Source organism: Urocitellus parryii, chromosome 2 (assembly GCF_045843805.1).
Source record: "Urocitellus parryii isolate mUroPar1 chromosome 2, mUroPar1.hap1, whole genome shotgun sequence".
Classification (NCBI taxonomy): Eukaryota; Metazoa; Chordata; class Mammalia; order Rodentia; family Sciuridae; genus Urocitellus; species Urocitellus parryii.
The window spans coordinates 175,438,608-175,466,573 of NC_135532.1; the positions used below are offsets into that span (position 1 = coordinate 175,438,608).

General features: G+C 33.6%; 1 protein-coding gene across 3 annotated transcripts in view; it reads left to right on the forward strand.

Moving 5' to 3' along the window:
- The window catches only part of Acap2 (ArfGAP with coiled-coil, ankyrin repeat and PH domains 2), a 124,976-nt gene that overhangs the window by 37,307 nt on the left and 59,703 nt on the right, over positions 1–27,966 (forward strand). For all 3 annotated transcript variants that reach the window (XM_026380123.2, XM_026380122.2, XM_026380124.2), the window contains exons 2-5: positions 3,192–3,249; positions 13,280–13,399; positions 14,175–14,228; positions 27,823–27,881. In XM_026380123.2, the coding sequence (XP_026235908.1) occupies positions 3,192–3,249; positions 13,280–13,399; positions 14,175–14,228; positions 27,823–27,881 (291 nt within the window). The remainder of the gene's footprint in view (positions 1–3,191; positions 3,250–13,279; positions 13,400–14,174; positions 14,229–27,822; positions 27,882–27,966) is intronic.

The following is a 27,966-nucleotide window of genomic DNA, read 5'->3' on the forward strand; positions in this document are numbered from 1 at the left end:
TTCCCCATGTCCACCAAACCCCACTTTAAAAATTTTTGAGACACAGTCTTGAACTTGTCATCCTCCTTCCTCAGCCTATGTTTTTCTTTCCATACTAAGAAATACTCAACAATGAACCAGGCTACATTAGACACTAGGTACTAACTTGTTGCTACAAGTTTGCACAAACAGCTTAGATGTTGAATGGCAGAGATTTTTTTTTTTTCAAAAAGAGAAGGTAATATGTTGAATTGAAGAACTTCCAAGATAAACTTTCAGATTCTTTGAATATATGATTACAAAGGCCTTTTCAAGTGATAGGTAAAACCCAGGCATTTTCTCTTCTGTTGTATGTAAAACCACACCTTTCTTTACAACTGTAGTCTCACAAAAGTAAATTAGTAGAAGTACACAATGAAATAAGATTGAGGGGCTGGGGTTACAGTAGACCACTCGCTGGATTTGATCCTCAGCACCACATTAAAAATAAATAAATAAATAAATTATACTAAAAAAAAAATAAGGTTGAAAAATGTACATACAATTTCTATCAAACTATTTAGTAAAATCCAATGGTTAAATAAAACTTTTTTAATATTTATTTTTTAGTTGTAGTTGGATACAATATCTTTAATTAATTAATTAATTTTTATGCGGTGCTGAGGATCCAACCCAGGGCCTCGCCCATGCTAGGCTGGCGCTCTACCACTGAGCCACACCCCAGCCACTCCCTTCCATTAAATCAAATCTTAAGCTGTTATTTGAACCAATTTGCTTGAAAAATGGAAGAATGAGTCAAGATAAATAAAGGTTAAAAATGCAAATGAAGAGTTTCTGAAAATTGAAATAAATACTTGTTGAGCTCCTTCCTGAACTCAGCAAATACTTGGGGTGTCTTCAGTGCTATGGGAGCTCAGATTGGTGAGAAAAGCGCACAGTGGCAGAGATGTGTGCCAGGTGTTGTAGGGACAGGGGCGTATGTTATCCCACTGGGGAAGGTGACAGGAGAAGTTACAAGGGGGGTTGTAGGGACAGGGGCGTATGTTATCCCACTGGGGAAGGTGACAGGAGAAGTTACAAGGGGGAAGACCCTTCTTGGGGAGGTGATATCTGAACTCATTTCCTTCCCTTGTTTGTCAGTTTTAAAAATTAATTAAGAATGCATTGTTGTTGAAAATAGTAATACAGTATAGAAGTAGTAAAAATGCAAATTCTTATTTATACTTTGTAATGCTTTTTTTCCCAGTTAGAGTTAGATTGATAAATATGCTTCCAGATATTTCCCTAAAACCATCTCAACAGTTTTTCTTTTGAACAAAGTTGGGCTCAGACTCATGTAATTTTGTAATTTGTTTTCCCCCTGTGTAACAATCTACCATGTGCATGTACCCATATCTGTACATGTAAATCAGCCTCCTTTAAAAATTTGCTTCTTCATATAATGGGCTATACTATCATTTATTTACATACTCCTATTGTTGGACATCTAGGTTTCCAGCCTGTTAAAAACAGCGAATATCCTTGTACGGATAAATTTGTTCTTAGGTGTAGTAAGTTTAAATGATAAGTAGGTGAAGGGAGTGAGGATTAAAGTGAAGGGGAAATATTTTCTAGGCTAAGTGAACAATGTGTAGTTTGTAAAACACTGCTGAAGACAATGGCCAACTGTTGGGGAGAAGTCTTTCTGCTTCTGTGCTGTGGAGGCACACCACCTCCTGCTTTCTGGAACTAATGCTGGAGTATCTCATTTTATAATGGTATCATTCTACTGAATAATTTATAGTTATTTTCTTATTTTGGAGATTTAAAATCTTTAAAAAATAATGTAACCAGATGGAGAAGTAGATTCACAAGCTGATAAAGTGATTGATTATTCAGAGGTCACACAGAGGTAAAGTGGGTAGCTGTGGAAATAAAGTTGGTATCTTACCTGTCTTTTACTTAGCTCTCTTGCCAGAGAATGTCTTAGCATTCATAATGGCTTTTTGGGTACCTAATCTCACACTACTGTCCAATTAAAACAAATTTTGGTTAATTCTTAAAATAGCAATTGGAATATTGCTTATTTGTCAAGTAAGTATATGAAAATGGCTTAGGGCTAGGGTATAGCTCAGTAGTAGAGACCTTGCCTGGCATGTGCAAGGTCCTGGGTTCAGTCCCCAGCATTGCAAGGGGGGAAAAACCCCAGAGAACAAAAATGGCAGAGATGATTTAAAGTAGGTGAATTATATTTTCTTATATACTACTCTTAGTGTAAAATCTCCTTATCCTTACAAAGTCTTAGTTGCTACTATTTTGCTTCAAACAGATTTCCAATTTTGGAATGTTCCCCTGTAGTGTGATATCTGTCAAGTGCTAACTAGTATTATAGTTCATCATTGCCTTTTGTCAAGAAGAATATCTGATTATTATTATTTTTTTTTGCTTTTTGCATAATCTGATCTTTGCTAATTTTTCTGTATTGAAATTATGTTGTTAGGAGAAGGATTAGTCTAAAATTTATCAATGTTTGGTGCTGAGTTTTTGAAACTGTAATACTTTGGAAACAAAATTATGAAGTAATATTTTTCTTAATTATCTCTAAAAGCCCCTTTGGTTGTCAATGATACTTCGCCGTTCGTTTACATGTACTTTCTTGTCTAGAAATCTGATTCAAGGCTTCCAAAAATCTCTTATTAATTAAATTTTTTGGAGGCAAAATTTTTGGTGATTTTATTTGGTTAGTATTCTTTCTAGTTCCAGCATCTGGCCTATAAACTTTTATTCATATTTTAAAAAATAGGTGCTAAATAGTTTTAATTAGTGTTATTAATTGAATAACAATGTGTCTTAAATAATGATTACGTTGTTTGTTTTATTGCATTATTATGAAGTATATATTCTACTATTACTTCATTGAAGTATAATTTCTTTTCAGTACTAGGCATTAAATGCAGGAATGCTGTACAACTGAGCTACATGCCAAGCCCTTTTTAGTTTTTAATTTTGAGACAGTGTGTCACTGAGTTGCTGAAGCTAACCTTGAACTTGTGATCTTCCTACCTTAGTCTCGAGTGGCTGGGATTATAAATGTGTACCATTGCACCCAGCTGTGAAGTATAATTTTTAAGCATTAATATCTACCTTTTTATTTAGAGTGATAAGTTATTTTTCAAAAGTAAAGTATACATTTGAACAATAAAGTAACTTAATTTTGCATTTAATTTTTCTAGGGCTGCTTTGGAAGAAGTAGAAGGAGATGTGGCAGAATTGGAACTAAAACTTGATAAGGTGAATTTTAACATTTTTAATTTTTTAAAGTATCTATTTTTGTTTTCCATTAATAAGAACATTACTTTGTTTCTCTATAAGGATAAATTCTTTTATTGTAATTTTACACATGAAGAAATTAAGGCTAGAGATATTAATTATCTTGCTTGTTCAAAGTCTAAGTGCCAGGGAAGAATATATATATTCTCCTCTGAATTCAAAGTTTACTAAACAACTTTTATATGGTTAGAAGTTTATTCCTATTTTCTCCATCCAAAAGATCACATGTATCTTTTTTAATACCTAATGGATTTAATGTATTACCTGACCATTCTTTTTTTTTTTTAAATTTTGTTTTAGTTGTAGACAGACACAATATCTTTATTTTACTTATTTATTTTTATGTGGTGCTGAGGATCGAACCCAGGGCCTCGCAAGTGCTAAGCAAGTGCTCTACTGCCGAGCCACAACCCTAGCCCATGACTTTTCTTATTTATAAATTTAGGTACAGCTGGGTTCAAATATAAATAAAATTTAAAATAGTAATTTCATATTTAAGCTAATGACACAAATGCTAAAAATACTTAATAAATGATATAGTCATGTTTTATATAAGTATAAATGTACATTGACTCCCACTTTCTGTATTAACTATTGATAATATTTTTGAATTTCTGTCCAAGAAGCATTGTCTGTTATGTACCAGGCAAAAATATTAGAATGAGTAAGATGGGGCTTTTGATCCATTTGTTGGAACATTCCTTTGCAACTATTGCTTAGAGAAATATCTCTGTAAATTTCTAGACATAAGTCTATGCATATGTTTGAAATTCTTTTTTTGAAAATACTTTGTGTAATAATTATTATAAATGGTATTGCTATGTGAAGTATTGTTTCTTACCCTTTACTGTGCATAAGAATCACCAGGGGAATCTTTTTTAAAAACATAGATTCTGATTCAATAGATCAGGGATACTGAGATTCTGTGTTTTTAACTAGATTCAAAGTTATGCCTATGGATATTGGCATATGGATTGCACTTCGTATGATATATATTAATTAAGCTGAGCATTGTGAGAAACATTTTGAAATGTTTTAAAAATCATGAAATATTTATATTAACATACAATGTAGATAGTATAGAAACTATGTAAAGCAGTAATATTATAAAAATTAAATAATTTTAGTTTTTAATTTTGAGACAGTGTGTCACTGAGTTGCTGAAGCTGACCTTGAACTTGTGATCCTCCTGTCTTAAAATTTTGGAAAAGTTTAATAATGTTATTTTTTTATTAGATTCTATCATTTTTACAGCACTGTAATATACAGTGTCTTTGAATTTTACAATAATTCTGTGAGGTAGGTGGAACAAGTATTCTTTTTCCCATTTTATAGATGAGGATACCAAATCCCAGAAAGCAAAGGAGACTTGCTTCAAATTGAAAGTTAAAAGAGGCAGAAAGAGGGTTAGAACTCCTGTGCTTGTATTATTAGTTCAGTGCTGTTCTTGTGTACCACTGTGCTTTAGGATCTGTGTATTTTGAGGAAGCACAGGCCACTTAGCAATTTCTAAGAGGAGTGGCAGGAGTAGCAAGCTTCCATTTGTTTTAAAAATAAATATTTTTATTTTGACTAAGTATATTATTTTAAAATATTTTTTATTGAAAATGTATGTGTAGGGCTGGAGATGTAGTTCAGTTGGTAGAGTGCTTGCCTTGCATGTACAAGACCCTGGGTTTGATCCCCAGCACCACAAAAACAAAAAACAATAAAATGTATTTGTATAGGCCTTTTATTATTATTATTATTATTATTATTATTATTATTATTAATTTTTGTTTTTACTCTGAGGAGTTACATTTTTTTGAAGTACTTTTTGAAGTAAAGTTTTCAGCTTTGAAAGTAGACATTGGTATTAAGTTGTAGTTTTGTTTTTTTTTTCCAATGAGTTTTTTTTTCTTCTTTTTGTAATTTGTTCTTTTTAGGTATACCTGACAGCAGAGTGTATTTTGACGTATTATACACATACGGAGTGTAACTAATTCTAATTAGGATTCCATTCTAGTGGTTTTATGCAATGTGTGTAGTTTTTTTCTTAAATTTATTTATTTTTATTTATTTATTTTAGTTCTCGGCGGACACAACATCTTTGTTTGTATGTGGTGCTGAGGATCGAACCTGGGCCGCACGCATGCCAGGCGAGCGTGCTACCGCTTGAGCCACATCCCCAGCCCCAATGTGTGTAGTTTTGATTTTGTGGTAGATTTACAAGAGGATATATAGAAAGGCAAGGCTTTTCAGAGAATCACAGAGTAGTATAATGAAGGTAATTATCCTTTTTAAGTAGAAGAACTGCATATAAATCATACGAAACATTGCATGTGGGTGGAACTCCACTGACAATGCTTTTGTTAATCATTTTGCTTTTATGAGTGAGTGACTTTTTTTTTTTTTCTTTATATCATTTGCTTGGGTTCGGGCAAACTGGTAGAATCTTAAAACCAAAATACTCTAAATAATAATAATCTAATAAATAATAACTAAACTAAATTATTAAAATATTGGCATTCAGTGCTAAGATTGCTAAGCCCATTAGCATTCTTATCCAAAAGGCTACTAAGGCATGGTAGAAACTTGACATTATTTAAAATATCACCTTTCCCTCTCCTCTCTCCACCAAAATTTCTTTAGTTACTTTTATGTTTCTCTGATTTAAGATTTTGATCCCTTATAAAATTCTTAAGCTACTATCATTTTTACTTTAGAAATGAAGAGTTGGCATAAAGAAGGGAGACAGAGAACCAAGATATGGTTGTTATTGGTTGTTATATGGTTGTTATTAAAGTTGGTGGCATCGAAGGAGTAATGGGGAAGTTGTGCTCTGGGAGGTGCTCCAAGACTAGTTCAGTGATTTCATAACTTTGTGCAAGGCAAGTTCCACCTATAGTATCATTGTAAATAATAGTGACAGGTTGAACTATCTTGGTGACTTAGCTCGTATCTATTTTGCTTATAACATATACTAACAGTAGTTAGATTCTTTCTAGAGAATAATGCTTGATGAGTGGCATTGTTTATTGGGTCCAGTTACCTGTCCATTCTGTAAGGTAACATTATAGTGCATCATAGTTGCTATCTAGATATAATTCCCATATCTGTTGCATTTTTTTTCTCTGGTATGCTTGTTTCCTCTCTGTTAATTGGACATCCTTTAAATCTCAGCTCCAATGCTACCAAACTTTGGCTCTTTTCTTTTCTTTTTTTTTTGTATTGCATTGTTTCTCACATGTACTTCCATTTAAACTATTAAAATTGTAATTTTTGATTTGTAGCAGAGGCTAGTAGTTAAGAGCACAAGGTCAGGGGCTGCCTGAGTTTGAAAGTAGCTCTACCATTTAGTAGGCAGGCTTCTCAATCTTTCTGTGCCTCAGTTTCTTCATCTTCAAAATGGGGGAAATAAGGGTATCTATGCATCTATCTATCGGGTTATTATGAGAGTGAGGTGAGTTAATACACATAAAGTACTTACGTGGTTCTTGGTGCGTGTTGAATTCTAAATAAACAGTAAAGATGATGGTGTCTCTTTAACAAACTATTAGCTCATTGGAAATTGGGATTGTCTTTAGAAGAAAAAAAAAAAGCAACAACAACAAAAACTCATCTATTATGTACTTACTGGGCACAAAGTCCTATGTTTACTCATACTGTCCCTAATCTTCATAACAGTGTTGCAAAGTTGGTAGCATCTTCAATTTACAGATGAAAAAAATGAGTGTTAGGATGTTACTTACAACTCAGAGATAGCAAAGAAGTTGTTCGTATTCCTGTCATCTAGCAAAGTGTCCATGACATTGTAAAGTCTTATTGAAAAATTGTTGAATAATGAATTAGGATAGTAGTTTTTTTTTTAAAGAGAGAGTGAGAGAGGAGAGAGAGTGAGAGAGAGAGTGAGAGAGAATTTTTAATATTTTTTTTTTTTTTTAGTTCTCGGCGGACACAACATCTTTGTTGGTATGTGGTGCTGAGGATCGAACCCGGGCCGCACGCATGCCAGGCGAGCGCGCTACCGCTTGAGCCACATCCCCAGCCCCTAGTATAGTAGTTTGATAATTCTGATTATCTTGACATTTACTCTTAGGTAAATTAGATTATTTGTTATAATCTCATTCACCACTATCATCTTTGGATATTTACAGGGTGCAGGTGGTTCTGCTTCTGTCAGTTTTCTCTCTCTCTGGCTCCTGTGGTGGTGACTCGTATGCTAGTTCTGATCTCTATTTTCACGGCACTATTCTATGGCTCATCATTCATAGTTGTAATCTCTGAAATCTGGAATGCTGATAGCCTGTCTCACTTGAGTCTCCAGTCCTTCCACTTCTCAACCTCACTACTGCTTCTGTTCTTCAACCTTACCTAGACTTCTGGTGTTTCAATCAGTCTACTTGGGATATTTCAGATCCTTCTAAAATCCACTGCAACATTCTTTTTTTTTTTTTTGTAATTTTTTAATTAAGATAAAATTCATCTGGGCTGGGGTTGTGGTTTAGTGGTGGAGTGCTTGCCTAGCATGCATGAGGCACTGGGTTAGATCCTCAGCACCATGTAAATATAAAATAAAGATATTGTATCCACAAAAAACTAAAAAATAAATATTCTTTAAAAAAAAGATAAAATTCATCTAACATAAAATCCACCATTTCAAAGTGTTTTTTAGTATAATCCTGGTGTTATTGGTGCAACTATCACCACTGTGTAATTCCAAAATATTTCTGGTATCCCAAAAAGAAACCCTGTATCTTTTAACACTAAGTTTCAATTAGTGTTCCCTTTCTTTCATTCTCTGGCAACTTCTGTGGATTTGCTTCTTCTGGACATTTCTTTTTCTTTTTTTTAGTTTTTTAGAATAGTTTTTCTTTCTTTTTTTGAGAAAGACTTGTTTTTTCAACTAACAGTATTAGAACAACTGAAAATTTAAATGGAGAGAGAGAGAGAGAGAGAGAGAGAGAGAGAGAGAGAGAGAGAGAGAGAAAGAGAAAGAGAGAAAGAAGGAAGCTGAATACCTCACACAATATACAAAAATTAATTCAAAGTGGAAAAACCTAACACTTCCAATCTCCTAGAAGAAAACAGGCAAAGATCATTTTAAACTTGGTTAAGCAATGGTTTCTTAGATTTTTTTTTTATTCCAAAAACTGAAGCAAATATGTAAAACTAGATCAAACACAAATGCTTCTGTGCTCTCATGAACACTGTTAGAAAATTAAATAACCATAGAATGAGGAAAATATTTGCAAATCAGGTATATGATAAGGGATTATTATAAAGAATTCCTAAAATTCAATAATTTTAAATTAAATTAAAATTCAGTTTTAAAATGGAAAAAAGATCTAAATAGACATTTTTTTTTTAAAAGAAGATTATATAGATGGCCAATAAACACATGAAAATATACTAATAGTCACTAGGGAGATTCTAATGAAAACCACAATGAGATACAACTTCACCCTTTCATACCCATCGGGATAGTTAAAATAATAATAAAAGTCTTAGTTTGGGTTTGGAAATGGTGGAACCCTCATACATTGCTGTTGGGGATGCAAATTGCTGCACCCTCTTTGGAAAATAATTTTGGTGGCTCCTCAAAAATTAAACACAGATACCCATATAACCCAGCACTTCTCTTAAGTATATTCTCAAGGGTATTGAAAACATACGTCCACACAAAACTTACATTGATAGTCACAACAGCAGCTTTATTCAGAATAGCTGAAGTGGAAACAATCCAACGTCCAATAATCCTACAGTACTATTTAGGTATAAAAAGAAATGTATTGATCTTCTGGACATTTCCTATAAATGGAATCATAATATTTGGCTTTTTGTGACTGGCTGCTTTCACTTAATGTAATGTTTTTAGGGTTCATCAATATTGTAGCGTATATCAGTACTTCCTTTTATGGTTGTATTATATGCTGTTTTATACCACATTTGTTTATCTAGAATCAATTGATGGGCATTTGGTTTGTTTCTCTTTCTTGGCCATTGTGAATAATGCTGTTATTAATCCTTCCATTCCCTTCTTAGTTTTACATTATTTTTTTCCCCTCTTTGGAGACCTTCATTTCCCTTACATAGCACTCTACAGAGTTCATTCCTTCTTTTTCTCTCTCTTTTCCTTTTGAGATAGGATCTTGCTGCATTTTTCAGGCTATTCTTGAACTCCTGGGCGCAAGTGGTCCTCCTGCCTCAGCTTCCTGAGTGCTGTAACTATAGGTGCATGCCACCATGCTCAGCAGAATTTTCACTGTCTTGAGTATGACTTTCTGCCCCATATCTGGGCTAATAAAGCCCTATAGGAGACTTTATATAACTGTCAAATCCAATTGGTGGAGCCACAGGCTCCTCAAATTCTATATACAAAACGGTTTTTCTAAAACCCTGTCAAGTCCCTTTCTTGCTACCTTTAGTAGTTCTCTTTAATACTTAACTATTTTCTCAAGGTTTACTACTTTGTTCTTCATTCTTAATGGAATGACCATTATTCTGCTTGGATGGGAATATATTTATTTCTTGTTCCTTATCTAGAAACTTAGAATCTGTTCATGTCTTTTTCATTTTTCTTCCCACTGGTTTCTTAGTAAAAAAACAAAATAAAAGCAAATAACTTCTCTGACAAGGAAGCACAAATCTCTGCTGAGTACTTACCATGTGCCTGTAATACTTCATGCCAAATTTTGTTGTTGTTGTTTGTTTTTGTTTTGTTTGGTACTAGGGATTGGACCCAGGGGCACATTACCACTGAGCTACATCTCTAGTCCTTTTTATTTGTTTAAATTTTGAGACAGATTCTCTCTAAATTGCTGAGACTGACCTTGAACTTCTGATCCTACTGCCTCATCGTCTGCAGCCTCCAGAACCACTGTACCAGCTGTGCTTCAGTCTTTATGAGTGTTATCTTACCTTATTTTAGCAACCTAATATGATGTGGTACCATCATTAAGTATTACACAGAAAAGAAAATTAAAGTTTGTTGAGGTTTAGGTCAACCAGGCGCACTTAGATGGTTATGTATGGCAACAGGATTTGAACCTAAGAAGACTGAGCTGAGAACCTTGTCTATTAACCTGTCTCTCTCTGCTGTTATGGGAAAAGGAATTTTAATTACTTTTGAATTATTTAATTTGATGAATAAGTAATAACATCTATCTAGTAAAAAAATCAAAGGTAAAAGAGTGTGTACCCAGTGAAAATTAATCATCTTCTAATCTCTTTGCTAGGGGAATATACTGACCTAGTTTCTTGTGTGTCCTTACAGAAATTTTCTAAGCATATGAAAATTGTATAGATTTGCACTCTTCCGTACAAATGGTTCTTTCCACTCCCAACAAAAATATTAATACTGTGTTACATTTTGTTTTTTCCTTAATATATTTCGAATGCTATTTGTTATTAGTCATAAAGCTCTCCCTGTTTCCTTTTTTTATTTCTTTTTGGTGCTGGGGATTGAACCCAGGGCTGTGTACATGTTAGGTAAGTGCTCTATCACTGGGGGAGTTATACTCCTGCCCTGACCAAATTTTTTATGGCTGAATTTTATTACATTATATGGATACGTTATAATTTATTTATCCAATTGTTTACTGATGGACACTTGATCTAGCAACTGATATTTTTATCATGACTGCAGTGCATTGCTTCAGATGTGTCTTGTGGCTTATGTGCAAATATGTATGATACATTTTAAAAAGTGAAATTGCCAGACTAGAGAGTTTGTTTTAAATTTTGACAGCTGTTGCTAAATTACTTCTCAAAGAAATGTTACCAATTTATATTCCCACTAACAATGTATAAAAATGTCTACTTCCCCTTATCTACCCTCTCTAAAACAGCATGTTATCAAACTTTTTGATCTTAGTTGTTTTGTAAAAAAAATGGTAATTTCCATTTCTTTTATTGTGAGTGAGGTTGAATATCTTTTCATGGATTTAAGACACATTTGTATGTCCTTTTTGGGAATTATCTGTGCATGTCTGTGACCCATTTTTTTCCCCCTACAGTATGATTGGGTTTTCAGAATGCTTTCAAAATACATATCCTTTCTTATGGTAGGATAATTAGTCCCTTGGGATTTGTTGCTAATATTATTTTCCCATATTGTTGTCTTTTGACTAAGTTAATTGTTTTTTCTTTTATAGATATTTTATTTTTATCACTTGAATTTATCAATTTCTTTTTCATATGGCTTTTGAAGTTTGTATCCTTTTCAGAAAAACTTTTCACAGTTTGAGATTATATTAAAAAACACCTTCTATTTTACCTTAGTTTTGTGATTTCACTTTTTATGTTTAAATCTTTATTCCATCTGAATTTAATTTGAGGATTTGGAATCCAACTGATTCCTTGGCTATCCAGGGCCCCTAATGTCATTTTTTAGATAATTACCTGCTGCCCCCTCCTTGGCACTGATTAGAATATTACTTTAATCAAATACTTAATATAATATAATATAATATAATACTTGACTCTGTATTATATTCCATTGATCAGTTTGTATATTCACATTTACTACTAGGCTTCCAGTTACTATATTTTGTAATATATTTTAATGTCATATAAGGCTAATATTCTCATTTTATTACTTTTTCAAAAAAAATTTTTCCACTGTGTTGGTCGTTCCTTGTGAACTTTAGATTGTTTTCCTTGTAAGATATTTTATTTTTTAAATAACACACCATTTTAAAGACTTATCTCTGGCAGCATTTCTTTTCCTTTTTCTTTTTGCAGTGTTGGGGATCAAACCCAGGGCCTCACACATGCTAGGCAAGTGCTATACCACTGAGCTTAATCCCCAGTCCTGCCAGCATTTCTTACTGTGAGTTCTGTGGAAAACTGGTTCTATGGGAATGTTTCCTTTAAAGAGAATTTCATGGTCAAATCATTTCGAGAAATGCATCTTTTAGATGCACATTAATATATCAGAGCCTTTGGGGTATGGGTGTAGCTCATTGGTGGAACACTTGCCTGGTATGTATGAGACCTGGGATGGATCCCCAGCAATGCTCCCCTCTCCAACGTAAACTCTTAGAAGTTCAGCAATATCTTGTGCTATCTTTTCTAAGAATTCTTCCTGATCTACACAGTTCAAGTCAGATGTTTTTCCTTGGGTTGTTCTTGGTTTTGTCATTGCACTGGTGTCTGTTCTGAGGAGTTGATCTGCTTGCCTGCTGGTTAGAATTAGAGCTCCTTGAAAGCAGAGATTACATTAACTCTCTTCCTCTCAACATTAGGGCAGTGGATTTAAATTATGCTCTTGAGATTCTTCATGAGTTTTCTAAAACATTTTTCTTACTTTTTATGCTTGCTGTTCCTCCTTCCTACCCCTTTCAGTATCTGCCCCTTCTTTGTCCAGAGAAGTTCACTTTTATTTATTTTTAATATTTGACATTCATCCAACATTTTGCTTAAAGAAAATGTTCTGTGTCCGAGTGAAAGAAAGGAGGAAGGGGAAAAAGAGAGAGGAAGGAAAAATGAAATGAAGGAAATTAGGAGGGAGGGAGGGAGGGAGAGAAAGAGAAAGAGAGAGAGAGAGAGAGACACACACACACAGGCAGGAAGGATCAGTCCTGAGACTCAACACAATACCCAGAACAGTAGGCATGACTAACCCACCATACCAGTTTAACTCACCTTTCCTCCAACATACCACAGTTAAAAATAAAAAAGAGGTTACTTTTCATCACACTGCTTGCTTACTTCTTTCTTTCTTCTAGGAGGAACTTAATAAATTAATTTATTGGATCGAATGTGACTTGATAAGATGATCTTTTTGTTGTTGTTGTTTTATCAGATAACCTCTAGGTCCTAAAGATTGAATTTTTTGGTACAACTCTTCTGTGAATTTATAAGCCAAAGGAAAGTAAGAAAATATTTCAATCTGTTTTAGTTGTATTAATAAATTAGTTTATTTCCTGTCTTTAGCTAGGTTAACTTGTGGTTTTTGCCAACACTTTTCAACAAAGTAATTTGTAAATTTTTTTTTTTTCTTTTTCAGCTTGTGAAGCTTTGTATTGCCATGATTGATACTGGAAAAGCCTTTTGTGTTGCAAATAAACAGTTCATGAATGGGATTAGAGACCTAGCACAGTATTCTAGTAATGATGCTGTAGTTGAGGTTAGTATGGTTACATTTTAATGTGACATATACAACAAAACATAATTATATACCCATTTACCATATTAATAATTACGGTGATACTTAAGGTGATACTTAAAATTTGAAGTCAAAAAGCTATCATCCTTTGGTGCTGTGTAATGTAATCCTGTTTTCTAAGCTAGCCCTTAAAGGTTGATTTGCTTTGTGCATATCTGGTATCTGTCTCCTAACTGGGCTTTGCAGTGTTTTGGCATTTACTAAGTCTGCTTGCTGCTAGGTGAGCTGAAGCATCTGCCAGAGGGCATGGGTAGGGACAGCAGAATCACTTAAGTTGCTTATAAGCGCAAGCAGAGAATGTTAACCCACAAACAGGACTTGACTCTATGTGTGGGGGCTGTATAGCTTCTGATTAGTTTGGATCCCCACAGCACTGTACAGTGTTACATTTCTTTCATGACTAATAATAACCAGAGAAGAAATGGATGTGGTTTGATTATTATTTTATCCATAAATGCTTAAAGGGGCAGTCTTGATACCCTCAAACAAGTTTACCTTTAGGGTTATTCATACCATTGGTGGGGCAACTCCAATTCCTTAACTTTTTTAGGTTTTGTATGTTATTACATGTAGACTCAGAGCATACTTATAAGCTAGTGAGATTGTCCTTGGAAGTAAATGTCATTATTTACAGTGTAACTCAATCTTTCTGTGAGGAATGCTTAAAGTTACAGTTTTTGTGACTATTTTTATGACTCTTAAATGACTTGATTTTCTTTTGGTTTCTTTCTTGTAGACAAGTTTGACCAAATTTTCTGACAGTCTTCAAGAAATGATAAATTTTCACACAGTAAGTGTCAGTAGGTGTCACTGTGATCATTATTTAGTACATTTCTTGGGTTTGGCAGTATTTTGTGAAACGAACAACATTGAATTTGGTGACTTTGAGCAACAGCTTTTTAGTTGGGTGGATCTGAAATATTCAGTGTGTCTGTGTGTGGGTGAGGGAGAGAGAAAGGGCCCGTATTATATTTCCCATCTAACATGGGGAACTTATTATTAATGAAGGACATCCTTGATTAAAGCTAATTTTTTCCCTTTAATTTCTGTTTTTGCTAGTTTTAATTTTTTTTAAATTTTTAAATTTTTAAAAATTTTTATGCTAGTTTTAAATTTAAAAATAAAGAAGTAGAAACTCATTTTAAATTTAGCTGTTTCTCTTAAGATACTTCCAAATATATCCCTTTTATCTAATTAACTGCCAATATTAAAGAGTACTGTAATCTTTGAACTATTTATTGTGTATTTAAGGTCTGAGGGCATTTATCCTTCAAGAGTGAGGGTTTATATTGCATTTGAAATGTCATGAAATTGCTTTATAAACTTTCTAAAAATGTGTTAAGTATCTCGTATATTTTTCAAAAAGCTTAATCAATATAGCTGTCATGTAATAAATTTTGAAGCACTAAATAGCTGTCTATAGTAAGTGTATCAATAATTATATTATCAATTACTACATTAATTTTTTATTCTTAGTTAATTCAATCTTAAAATTTTTTTCAGTCAACATATTAAGGATGAAATTATATATTATTTTAATTGTAATCCAGATTTTTAGCTGCATGCATATCAACATGATTAAGTATCTGTCTGAGTGTCTGTTTTTAATTCTCTTGAATACATACTAAGGTGGAGTTGCTGATCAAGTGATAATTCTGTGTTTAGCTATTTGAAGAACCATGAAATTGCTTTTTTTTTTTGGATTATGAAAGGAGTGAAGTGGTAGTTCATTTGGTTTTGATTTGCATTTGCCTTATGATAATGCACTTGAGTGTCTTGTGGTTATTAGCCATTTCTGTATCTTTTACTCTTATACCATTGATGTCTATTAAAGTTCTTTTTCCATTTTTATTTATTAAAAAAAATTTTTTTCAGTACTGTGGATTGAACCTAGGGGTATTCTGCCATTGCCATTGAGCTGCATCTGTAGCCATTTTATTTATTTATTTATTTTATTTTGAAACAGGGTTTGTTAAATTGCTGAGGCTGGCCTGGAACTTAGGATCCTTCTGCTGTCTCACCCTCCTGAGCAGTTGGAATTAACAGACTCTTCCTTTCTTGCCCATCTCCTTTGTCTTTTTTTGTTTGTTTGTTTTTAGCAATGGTGGGTATTGAACCAGGACCTCATACGTGCTAGGCAAGCTCTCTACACCCATCCATACCTCCAACCTTCCTTTGTCCATTTAAAAGTTTTTTCTGTTGTTGTTGAGTTGTATATTTATAGTTCTTTATATCTTCTGAATATTAAACCCTTACCAATAAATAATATGCAAATAGTATCTGTCATTTTGTAGGTTTTCTTTTTTTCTGTGCTAGGGACTGAACCCAGAGCCTTACACATGATAAGTATATTATTATTATATTATTATAACTATGTGCTTTACCACTAAGCTACCTGCCCAACCTCTCTTTTTTACCCATCCCTGCTTTTTTTTTTTTTTTTTTTTGGCACCAGGAATTAAACCCAGGGTGCTTAAGCAATAAGACACATCCCCAGCCCGTTTTTTATTTTCTATTTTGAGACAAGGTTTCCTAAGTTGCTCAGGGCCTCACTAAGTTACAGGGGGCTGGCTTTGAACTTGTGATCCTCCTGCCTCAGCTTCCTGAGCTACTGGGATTATGGGTGTGTACCACTGCACCTAGCTCTTTCTCACTTTCTTGATATTGTGCTTTGATATACAAACATTTTAAATTTTGATGAAGTGTAAAGTCTAGTTTTTCTTTTCTTTTTTTTGGTCATACCTATGGAAATTCACTTCCAAATTCAAGGTCATGAAGATTTTCTACTATGTTCTTAGAGTTTAGTGGCTTTATCTCTAATATTTTATACCAATTGTTCCAGTTATTAGTTTTCTTTTTGCCTTTATTGATTTAGAGAACAATATTTAGTACCCTTGATTTCTCTTGAAATTAAAAGATCTTTAGATTTAAACATCTTATAAGTTATTGATTTGACAATGGTGCATGCATGTAATTCCAGCTACTTGGGAGGCTGAGGCAGGAGAATGGGCAATTGAGATAGTGAGAATGTAGCTCAGGGGTTGAACACTTGCCTAGCATGTGTGAGGTTCTGGTTCAATCCCCAGTACTACTCAAAATCAAAATGTTATTAATTTTAAATTGACAGAATAGATTAAATGTTTTCTCCATAATATGCATGTTCCTCCCACCCCCATGCACTTGGCAGTACTGGAGAATGAACCCATGGCCTCAGGCATGCTAGGCAATCGTCCCACCATTAAGCTGAAAGTTGGAGTAGTTCACAGTTTACAGAGGCTGTGTCAGAGCAGAAACAGGAAGAAAGCGGGTTTTTACTTTTTCCTGCCTATTAAAAATTTGCCATCAGTTTCCACTGGCAGACATTAACTTCCCAGCTTGCAGGTGTGGGTAGGGCCAGGAAACATGCCTTACAAACATCTAGCCTCTTGACAGTTCAGAAGAGGACGCTGTGGAAGGTTGAGCGTGGAGATGAGAGCCAACAGGCAGCCAGCATACCAATCCTAAAGGCTATAATTCTGAAAATTCCTTTGGCAGGATAATTATTGTACAACTTAATTTTTATCCTTAAAACATCTTTTTTGTTGTTATTGTTGTAGTTGGACACAATACCTTTATTTTCTTTATATGTGGCGCTGAGGATCCAACCCAGGTCTCTGCATGTGGCTAGGCAAGCACTCTACCACTGAGCCACAACCCCAGAACCCCTTAAAACATCTTTCTGTGGCTTTTCTTTTTTCCATATACTCAATATCCAGATATTCCCCATATCCAACTATCAGTAGTTTCTCTATCACCTCCAAATCTAAAATACTATTCCCTCTTGTTTAGGCTTTTACTATAACCTCCCAGCTTGTGTCTCTGCTCCTCTTCTTGCCCTTCTGAAGTAAATTCTGGAGTCAGAAGCCAGAACGAGCTTTAAAATATATAAATGAATCTCAACACTGCTCTGCTCCCATGGTTCCCCAGTTCATTCAGAATAATATCTGACCCAGAGCATACCAAACCCTATATGATCAAGTTCCTGCTCATAACTCTCTGATCTTATCTCTGCTCTGTTCTGGGCCTGTCCACTCTAGTTCTTGGCTGGTCTTCAAACATGAAATAATGCTCATCTCAGGGCCTTTGTATTTGCTGCCATTCTGCATAGAATGTTCTTCCAGCTATATGTGTGGCAGATTTCTTTACAATATTCCTTCTTCCTCACTTTATTTAGGTCACTACTTCTCAGAACTTCTAAACCCAATGGTCACTTTCTATCACTTTACCTCCCTTTATAAGCACACAGAGACAATATATACATTTATACACATATATGTGTAACATATATGGTCTTAAATATATGTACTTATTGTTTGTTCATTTCTTTCTTTTTTTTTTTTTGTGGTGCTGAGGATTGAAAACAGGGCCTTGTGCGTGTAAGGCAAGCACTCTATCAACTGAGCTATATCCCCAGTTGGTACTTACTACCTAAAAGAGTACTTGGTTGGTGGGATATACTTGTGGCAGAGTAGACTGAGGTTACAAATTTATAAAAACTCCTAATGGTTTTCAACAGTCATACAATTAATAAAGATTTGTTAAACCAATAACAAAGCACAACAAATAGACAAGGGCATTTAATCTTTTATTTATTTATTTTTTTAACTATTCCTTGAGCTATAGAGACTGCAGAATCTCTGTTGACTGTAAAGTTCACATTGTTTTAGAAAGGTAATTTGTTCACTAAGGGCAAATCACTGCCTGCCTCTTGGTGAACTTTTGTACTTACATTTACACCTGTATGCATGGAGAACTGTGTCTGATGTTACACACCAGATGTCTAGTGCCTTTCTAATTTTATTCCTTTATTCCTATAACAGCATGTCAGGCATTTGCCTGTGAATAGATGTAACAGTGAAATTGTGAGCCATTGTTTTTTTCTTTCTTCTTGTTCTTGCTCCTCTTCTTCTTCTTTTTTTTTTGGGTAGTGCTGGGGATTGAACCCAGGGCTTTGTGCATGGGAGGCAAGCACTCTACCAGCTGACTATATCCCTCTACAGTTCTTTCCTTCTTATTTGCTGTCTTGACTGTATTATCTGGTCTTTTGTTTTTTGTTCACTATTATTTTCAAGTTTCCCAGTATACTTGAACCAGAATTCTAATATGTGGCAAAGCTTTTCTCTCATGATAGCACTATTTTGCTTTACCTTAATTAGACTGGATATAGGGACCACACATCTTGTTTAGGTTTATATCCCCAGTACTTATATAATTCTCTTTTTGGGGGAGCCACTTAATTTTTCTAATCTTTACATTTCTCTATAAAATGAAGGAGTGTTTATAGTTTATTTTTAATTATAAAAATTCTAAAACTATTAAGCTTTTTGATTATTAAAGTGTTTAAATATAATCTTACAGTCTTTTGTTAAAAACCTATTTATATAGAGTGCTTTATTTTAGTAGCATGCTGTACAATGGAATTGTAATTATATAACATTTCACAATAAAGGAGATGTAAAGAAAAAAGTACTTTCTAAAAGATAATAATCAGTGGAACCTGCTTTACATTCTGTAATACCTTTTAACTCTGGAGTTTTGGTACATCAGTTTGCATTACAATGAAAGTCTGGATTTTCAGATATGTTGTTTGTGAATGACTTTGTGAACTTAAATAAATGTATGAAAATTATAGAACTACCTGGGTTATTAGTCAAGGAAAGATCAAATATACATTAGGGTTAGATAATACAAATCATTTAGTTTTTTGAATGACTGGATAATCTTGTGATTTATTTCCTCTGTAAAAATGGATAGAACTTTTCCTTATTCCTGTTAGAATGAGAACTTTCTGGGATTGGTCTTCAAAATCTTTATAAGATGCCAACACACAGTTTTCCAAGACAGGTCACTGAATGCTATATTCCACTAGACATTAGAGTTGGTTTGAAAACTGATGTGTTTTCCTGGAACTAGAAGAGTTTTTTGACCTCACTGATGATTCTTGGATTGTCATTTACTGCTGGTGTAAGGAACTTGAAGTATTTGTGTGATTATTATCTTCGTTGAATAAAACCTTAAAGGTGATTTTCTGCATAAAGTCTGAAAATGTGTACTCCTGTTTGGTATTTTTTTTGTTAGTTCGTTGTTGTTAGATTTTCCATGCTAGAGATGTCCATTCATTCACTTAGCTAATGATTTTACGTGATGAGAGACAGTAGTCTCAGTGCTTCCTGACCTTTCATCTCATGGTAGAGATTGAAACTGAAGGTTGAAACTGCAGGGGGAACCTAAGGATATATGGGTGTTACTGAAAATAGTTTTCATTAACTATATTAAAATAAAGCACAGTGTTATGGAGGCTTTTATATATACTTATGTGTTTGTGTGTGTGTGTGTATATATATATATGTATATATATTATATGTGTGTATATATACACACATATATAAATATACACATTATATACATTTACACATGTATACATACATATATGTAAACATGTTTTTATATCTAGTATATGCAACACTCCTAAATTTTAAAAAGATTAATTGAAAAACTTGCTTCCATGAATGTAACTTAAAAAACTAAAAGAAGGAAGGAAGGAAGGAAGGAAGAAAGATCAGTCTTATGCATGAAATGGCTTCAAGCAATTTCTGATCAAGATTTTTAAAGTGTGGGCTGAGGGTGTAGCTCAGTGGTAGAATGTTTGCCTAATATGCTCAGGGCCCTGAGTTCAGTCCCCAGAAGGAAAAAAAGTTGAGAAATATTCCTCCCAAGCTTTTTGAATTCTATCTGTAACTCATAAACTTCAGCAAATTCTTTCTTTGGAAGCCAGTGTACTTCTGTATGAAATACTGAAGAGTGATATTTTCATACCATTTCTTTATAAAAATCCAGTAACAGATTAAACTGAATGTTTCAAATAGCTTGTTTAGATTCATTTATCATTTTGATGTGTCTGTAATATCTTTGCTTCAGAGTTTTTCTTTAGCATCTTCAAAACTTGATCCTTAGAAAGTGTATTACTTTGCAAAACAATTAACATATTTCCAAGATAATGTTTTCAGAGATTTAAACTACTGGTATTGACTTGAACAGTTACTAATGCGTAGAATCATCACAGAGCACCTTTTTAACGTAGTAGTCTTCAGGGTTAGTGATTATTGCTGTTTTTTCTGGTGCCATCAAATGCATCTGTTGATTTTGTTATTCAAATATGGCACCTTTTCTTTTTTCTTCCTTTTTTTGAAAATTAACAAAATTCTTGACTTTTTTTTCCTTGTAGGTTGGTATATTGTACAGTTATACAGTTGTATGAACCACTCTGGCTCTAGTTCTTAATTGGGTAATGTTGTAACTAGTTGCTTGATTCTGATGTTGTAACCAATCTCACAGAAGAACTTTCTTATTTTGTATTTTTGTAGACTTAAGAGTACAAATCTTTTTCTGTATGAAATGGCCATTTTGTGTTAACATTTCTGTGTGATTTGCTTATGCCATTGTTTTATTTAATAAATTTTTGATGTAAAAAGAGATTTAGGTTGAAGAAGAGGATTTTGAACTATTTTTTTTTGTCTTCTGAATGAAATGACTTTCATAATGAAGGTGTTTAATGAAAAGGTTGTTCATTATAGTAGGAAAACAATAGTAAAATAAATCTTTTTTTTGAGAGTGAGAGTGAGAGAGAGAGAGAGAGAGAGAATTTTTTAATCTTAATTTTTTAGTTTTCGGCAGATGCAACATCTTTGTTTGTATGTGGTGCTGAGGATCGAACCCAGGCCGCACACATGCCAGGCGCACACATGTGGCTTGAGCCACATCCCCAGCCCTAAAATAAATCTTTTTAAAGATGAAACGTGATAGTGTATGTCTTAAGGTTTAGAAATTAAGTACATAATATATATTGTGTGTAATTTTCTACATTCTTAAAATGTTTTAAGTTTATTGAGAGATTGTAAAATTAAACATTCAGTAAATAAGGCAAAATATTAATTCATTTTAGTCAATCCAGTGAATATTACTTGTATGCATGATCAGAAAATCAAATTTCCTTTTTTAATCTTTCTTTTTTAGTTGTTGATAGACCTTTATTTATTTTATGTGGTATTGAGAATCGAACCCAGTGCCTCACACATGCCAGGCAAGTGTGCTACTGCTGAGCCCCAGTCCCAGCCCAGAAAATCAAATTTTCAAAAATACTTTTGAATCTATAATGGCCTCTAACCTATTTGAATATATGTGCATCTAATTTCATCTTCAATGACTTCCCTGGTTCATTCCAGGGTGCAAATTGGTTTGACAAACAGTGTGTTGTCTTCAGTAAACAAGATACCTTTTGATCCTGGTAAATGCAGATCCTTGATTCTGCATATCTGTATTTGCCATTTTTAATAACTAAAAATGAAAACAATGAAATTTTATGAAGAGCCAGAGTTTGGTTAATTAACATAAAAATCAATAATAGTATCTAAGAAGTAACTGCTGAAAAAAAATAAAATCAATTATATTCTGGTAGGAACATTTAATACCAAATAATGGTGATGCTAAGGCATCAACCACATGTACTTTGTTAGTAGGCAAAATGTGAAAAATAAGGACAAGAAATGATGACAAATTGTAATTAAAAATTTAAATAATTTTGAATAATTCAAATGGGTTATTCAGGGGATAGAAGTATGCTTTTGTCAAAGTGAAAATTAGTATATTCAGAAAGTTAAGAGAGGAAGTCATATAAATAGTATCAAAATACAATTTCAACAGCAGTAAACTTCCAAATAGTTACCAAATGGTTTACAACTTTTAAAATCACTACATAAAATTTGGTGAATTATCATATAGGTATAAAATCTCTAAATTCACATAGTTTTCATTGATCATTTTAAACAAGTTATCCTTTCTTAAATCTGCTTGAATCAAATGTATGAAATATGATATGTCAAGAGCTTTGTTATGTTTTGAACTAATAATAAAAAAATAAATTAAAAAAACAAAAAAAATCACTACAAAACTTACAAACATCACTATCTTGTATATGACTATCAACATCTTATTTACTGTTTAACAATCATCCCTAAACGTAACTCAAAACAATCACCATAATTTATTTGGCCAGAACTTGGGAGGGGCAGCTTGCCTCTCTCCTAGCTGGTGTTGACTAGGTGGCTTGTCTGTGTCTGAAGAAGCCAGTGTTTCTGATACCTCCTCTAGGGTGGCTGGAGTTGGCTGGATTTCTTTATAGTTTTTGGAATCTCTTCATCCCCTAAGACTTTTCTCTCTGCTTTTGACCCTTCTCCCCAGCAATGTGTCAGACTTCTTAATGTGTTAGCTGACTTTATTTTTTGCATATAAATTTTTATTGTAACACAGCTATACTCATTTGTTTTTGTATTGTCCATGGCTACTTGTGACTTCCAACAGCAGGATCAAGTAGTTGTGGTGTAGACCACATGGCCTACAAGCCTAACTTATTACTGTCTAGACCTTTACAGAAGAAATGTGTTGACCTCTACTCCTCAGGACTACGTTATTTTTGCCCACTTCCAGGGACTGTGTTTGCCATGATATCCACTGAAGAGAATACCCTTTCCACTTTAGAAAAAGTGAGTTAGTGATATAGCTGCCATTTTTGAATTCATCTCAGCAAAGTGGTGGTAGATGAACCAGTTGCAATCTGGCCAAATAAAAATCAGAATCTTTGGGAATTAAGAACCAAGAATTCATCAGTTTTAAACCTCTTCGGTCATTCCAGTGGGCAGGTCAGTTTGATAAACAGTGTACTGCCTTCAGTAAACATTTACCTGTTGATCAGGAATAAATGCAGACTCGTGATTCTCCATTTCTAACAAGCACCAGGTGATGTAGATGATGCTTATGCATTCTGGAGATTCAATTTTTAAATCAGAATTTAAAAATGCCAATTCCTCATTCTCTTCAGTGTTTCTAATAATCTCAACATCTAGATATTTAAAAATTCCTCAGGCTATTCCATTGTGCAACCAATTTGAGAACCTTGGGGTAGAGCAGTTTGTCTCAACCTTTGCATAACAGTTACCACCTAGAAGACTTATTAAAAATACAGAGGAATTTTACCTTTCTTCCACAAGCTTGGGTGTTTGTGTTCTATTGATTTTTCTATCTGATTTCAGTACTTGCCTAAGCCAGTGGAAAACCACTGCTTTAGGAGTGAGGAAAGAAGTGGTTAGAGAAACAGATTAGTACAGAGGTGTAGAAAAGTAAAACAAATAATAAGCATTTGTTTACTTACTGGAACCTTTTCCTGATGATAATAAAGAAAGAGTCCTTTTGATTTATTTTAAGTCTTTATTATAGGCCTAATGAGATTAACCAAAAGTTTCAATGGATCTATAGGGATAGCCTTGTTTTCTGCAGTTTCTGGAAGAGACAGGAATGATTGCCATGTAGAATCATCAGAAGAGAGTGCTGTAGAAGCTAAATAATATTTAAATGAATCAAAAAGACTTTAAACTACCAAAATTTATTCCTAGAGCCAATGGCACCTAAATAAATGATAAGAATTGGAAACAAGGCTAATGCTAACTATGGATATGTAAGCTGTTTTTATAGTAAACTTCCTGGAGTGGATGGTCTGTCATCTGTGAAGTACATCTCAGCTTTCATCCTTTCCTAAATACAGCAGAGATATTATTGCTTTAACTGGGTCCGAACATGAATGGGGAGTAACTTGAGTATGAGCTGTTAGTTTTAAACAGTTATGTCTTATTCTACGCACTTTAGTAAGGTTTTATATAATTAGCAGATGGGTTAAATGACATTTTGTTGATTATTTGTCATGCATTTGTTGCTAGGAGTAATACTGTGAATGTCCAGAAGCGGAATGGAACATTAACTTTTCTGTTAGTGGTTTTTATAGATGTTTACTTTTAGCATATAAAAAGAAATGCTGTGGATTCTCTCTTAGCAAGGTATAGATTGATAGTGACTTAGGAATTGAGATACCAGCAGATTGGAGTTAGCTGTTAGGTAGCTGGATGGCCTGAAATTGGTAAGTAGGAGACAGAGCTTTTACTTAGTTGCCTAATTTTGTACTTTATAATTTTGTACATTATAATAAAATATTTTTGTACTTTATAATTAGCACCATACTTTTCCCCCCTCTAATGGAAATGTGTATATGTGTGTGTGTGTGTGTGTGTGTGTGTGTATATATATATATATCTATCTATCTATCCACATGTGTGACTTCTTCTGCTTGGAGTAAAATTTTTGAGATTTATTTATATTATTGCCTTGTGTCAGTAGTTCACTCTTCCTAATGTTAATTTATAGTATAACTTAATTTCATTGAAGTCAGTCAGTATGTTCCATGTAATGCCATATGCTTAGTTTATGCCCTACTAATAGATGGTTGATTTTCATGAATGTTGCTAGTGTTTCTTGAGGAGCATGGGTATTGTGTTTTGTTGGTTTATACTTCTTAATGTTTCTTTTCGATCAACCTAGTTATTCATGTTATTTCTTAATGGACTTAGAAAATGTCTGTTAATATTTATGCTTATGTTTTTCATATTTTGTAGTTATTTTGAGTTTAAATGTAAAAAATGGATTTCTTTCAATATATAACTTTATGGCTCTGACAGATGCATACATTTGGATCTCCACACCACAATCAAGATGCACAACAGTCCATCAATCCTCAGAATGTCCTCCCATTACTCTTCCTCACCTGTACCAGTCAACCCTTCCCCTAATCTCCTGCTACTGGAAATTGCTGATTCCTACAGTTTTATCTTTTCTTAAATGCCATATAAATCATACAGTTTGGCCAGGCACAGTGGCACATGTCTTTAATCCTAGTGGCTTGGGAAGCTGAGATAGGAGGATTTTAAGTTCAAAGCCAACCTCAGGAAAAGTGAGGCACTAATCAACTCAGTGAGACCCATCTCCACACAAAAAAATCATACAGTTTGTATTTTACCTAGCAGAATGCATTGTGATTCATCTATGTTGTATGCATTAATAGTTGTTCCTTTTTATTGCTGAGTAGAAATCCATTGTATGAATGTACCATAACGTCTCTCTGTTCCATGGTTGAATGACACTGGGTTGCTTCCATTGTTTTTTGGAATGAAGTTGCCATAAATTTTGTGTACAGGTGTTTGTGTGAACCTAAGTTTTTATTTATTTAGGAGTGGGATTGCTATGTTTTATGTAAGTGCATAACATTATAGATCTATTTCTTTAATTTTGCTAATGTTATCAGTTTCTTCTTGCATTAGCTTTGGTAGTTTTGTCTTTGAAGGATGTGTCCATTTTCAGTTCAAGTAATAGACTTACAGTTGTGCCCCACCCCCATAGGTTATCTTTTAAAACCTATACAACTTGCTGTGAAGTAACCTCTATTGTTAGTATTCAAAGTATTTGTCATTGTCTTTCTTTTTGAACACTTTGGCTAGAGATTTATCAGTTTTATAATTTCAAAGAACCAACTTTTGATTTCACTGACTTTTTTTTTTAATAAATTAAATGGAATAGTAACTTAGGAGATAAATGTTTTTTTTTTTTTAAAGAGAGAGTGTGAGAGAGGAGAGAGAGAGAGAGAGAGAGAGAGAGAGAGAGAGAGAGAGAGAATTTTTAATATTTATTTTTTAGTTCTCGGCGGACATAACATCTTTGTTGGTATGTGGTGCTGAGGATCGAACCCAGGTCACACGCATGCCAGGCGAGCGCACTACCGCTTGAGCCACATCCCCAGCCCATTCACTTTTTTATATTGATTTTCTGTTTTTTAACTAGGTGATTTCTGCTTTGATACTTAACTATTTCCTCTCTTCTGCTTACTTTGGGTTTAATATAACAGAAAAAAGTCATTCTCTTCTTAGAAATAAATGACAAGAGTTTACAACCCTGTGCTAAGTCCAGATTTGGAGAGAATGAAATTGTGGTGTTATTTTTAATTAATGGTAGGACACAGGAATTTTTGTTGTTTTGAATATTGATTTTTTTTTTCTGTTCATGATCTCCTTTTCAAACTCTGAATGAAATAATTCTGTAAATTGTGACGTACTTGGAATTCCAGTGACAAGTCCTGTGAAATTTACCATAATCAGACCAAACACTGTTAAAAGTATAGAATATCATTTAAGTGGGGCAAAATATTGTCCTTAGGAATAAGACCTTATTCTTGGCTCTAATCTTAGTGATTTGTTTTAAACCCAAAGGACTATATTGTTTTTACTTGAATTAAAAATATATCACCTTATCATTTGATAAGTGGATGGGACTGGTGAACATCATGCTAAGTGAAATAAGCCAGACTCAGAAAGATAAGGGTAAAATGTTTTCTCTCATGTGGAGATGGGGGGAAAAAAGGAATTTATTTATTTTTTTTTTTTCAAAAATTTTTTTAATTATTTATTTATTTTAGTTATTGGCGGACACAACATCTTTGTTTGTATGTGGTGCTGAGGATCGAACCCGGGCCGCACGCATGCCAGGCGAGCGCGCTACCGCTTGAGCCACATCCCCAGCCCCAGAAAAAAAGGAATTTATAAAAAAAGAGGAGTGGGTTTGTCAAAAATAGAAGGAAGACAAAAAGAGTGGAGGAAGGGGTTTGAGAGAGAGGGAAAAAGGGAGGGTATGGGGAAGTACTGAGTAGTAAAAGCTACCAAATTATGCTGTGTCCATGTTTGAATATACCACCAAGTTTTACATATACATACATACATATATATACACACACACATATATACACAGCTTGTATATACATATATATATATATATAGCTTTTTTATTTATAATTATAACACATTAATTAAAATGATAATATAATAAAAGAGAGATCAGTAGAGCAAGTGCTTCAGGGGAGGGAAGATGTTAGGTTGATCAAATTGTTCACGTACAAATATGGCATAATGAATCTCATGTACAATTACAAAGCCCCCATGAAAATAAGCAAACAATTTTTAAAAAATTTATTTACACCCTCTAGTCTTTCCAAAAGTAATTTCTAATTAAGGTATCAGGCAGTTCTGGAGTTGTTTTCTTATGAGGTGCTTCCATATATTGGTGTAAGAAATATCAGCGGTGGAAGGAGTAGAATTTATATTCTTTTTTTTTTTGGGTTGTCTTCCAAAGCCTTCATTAGAATTAAGGAAACAGGCCACTTTACTGTTTGAGCATTCTATTTCAGTGTTAAAGAAGCTTTATTTTCCTTTGTAAATAGAAGCATGTTTATTTTTGAGACAAATGAAATTAGCTTAAAATTGGTTTGAACTTCTTTTTTAAATGGTTATTTCTTTTGTTGTCTTTATAAGAATAAATATGGGTGCTATTAGATTTGGAATATTGATGTCATATTTATAAAACTATAAGAAAATTATTTTGTTTATGTTTCTAATTACCCAATGTTATATTTTATCTTTTAGATCCTGTTTGACCAAACTCAGAGATCAATTAAAGCACAACTTCAGAACTTTGTTAAAGAGTAAGTTAGTTGCAGTGAAGAGGAAGGAAAAATAACCAGTTAATGATCACATCTGGGGATTAGTATCTTGAACAAAATTATGGAC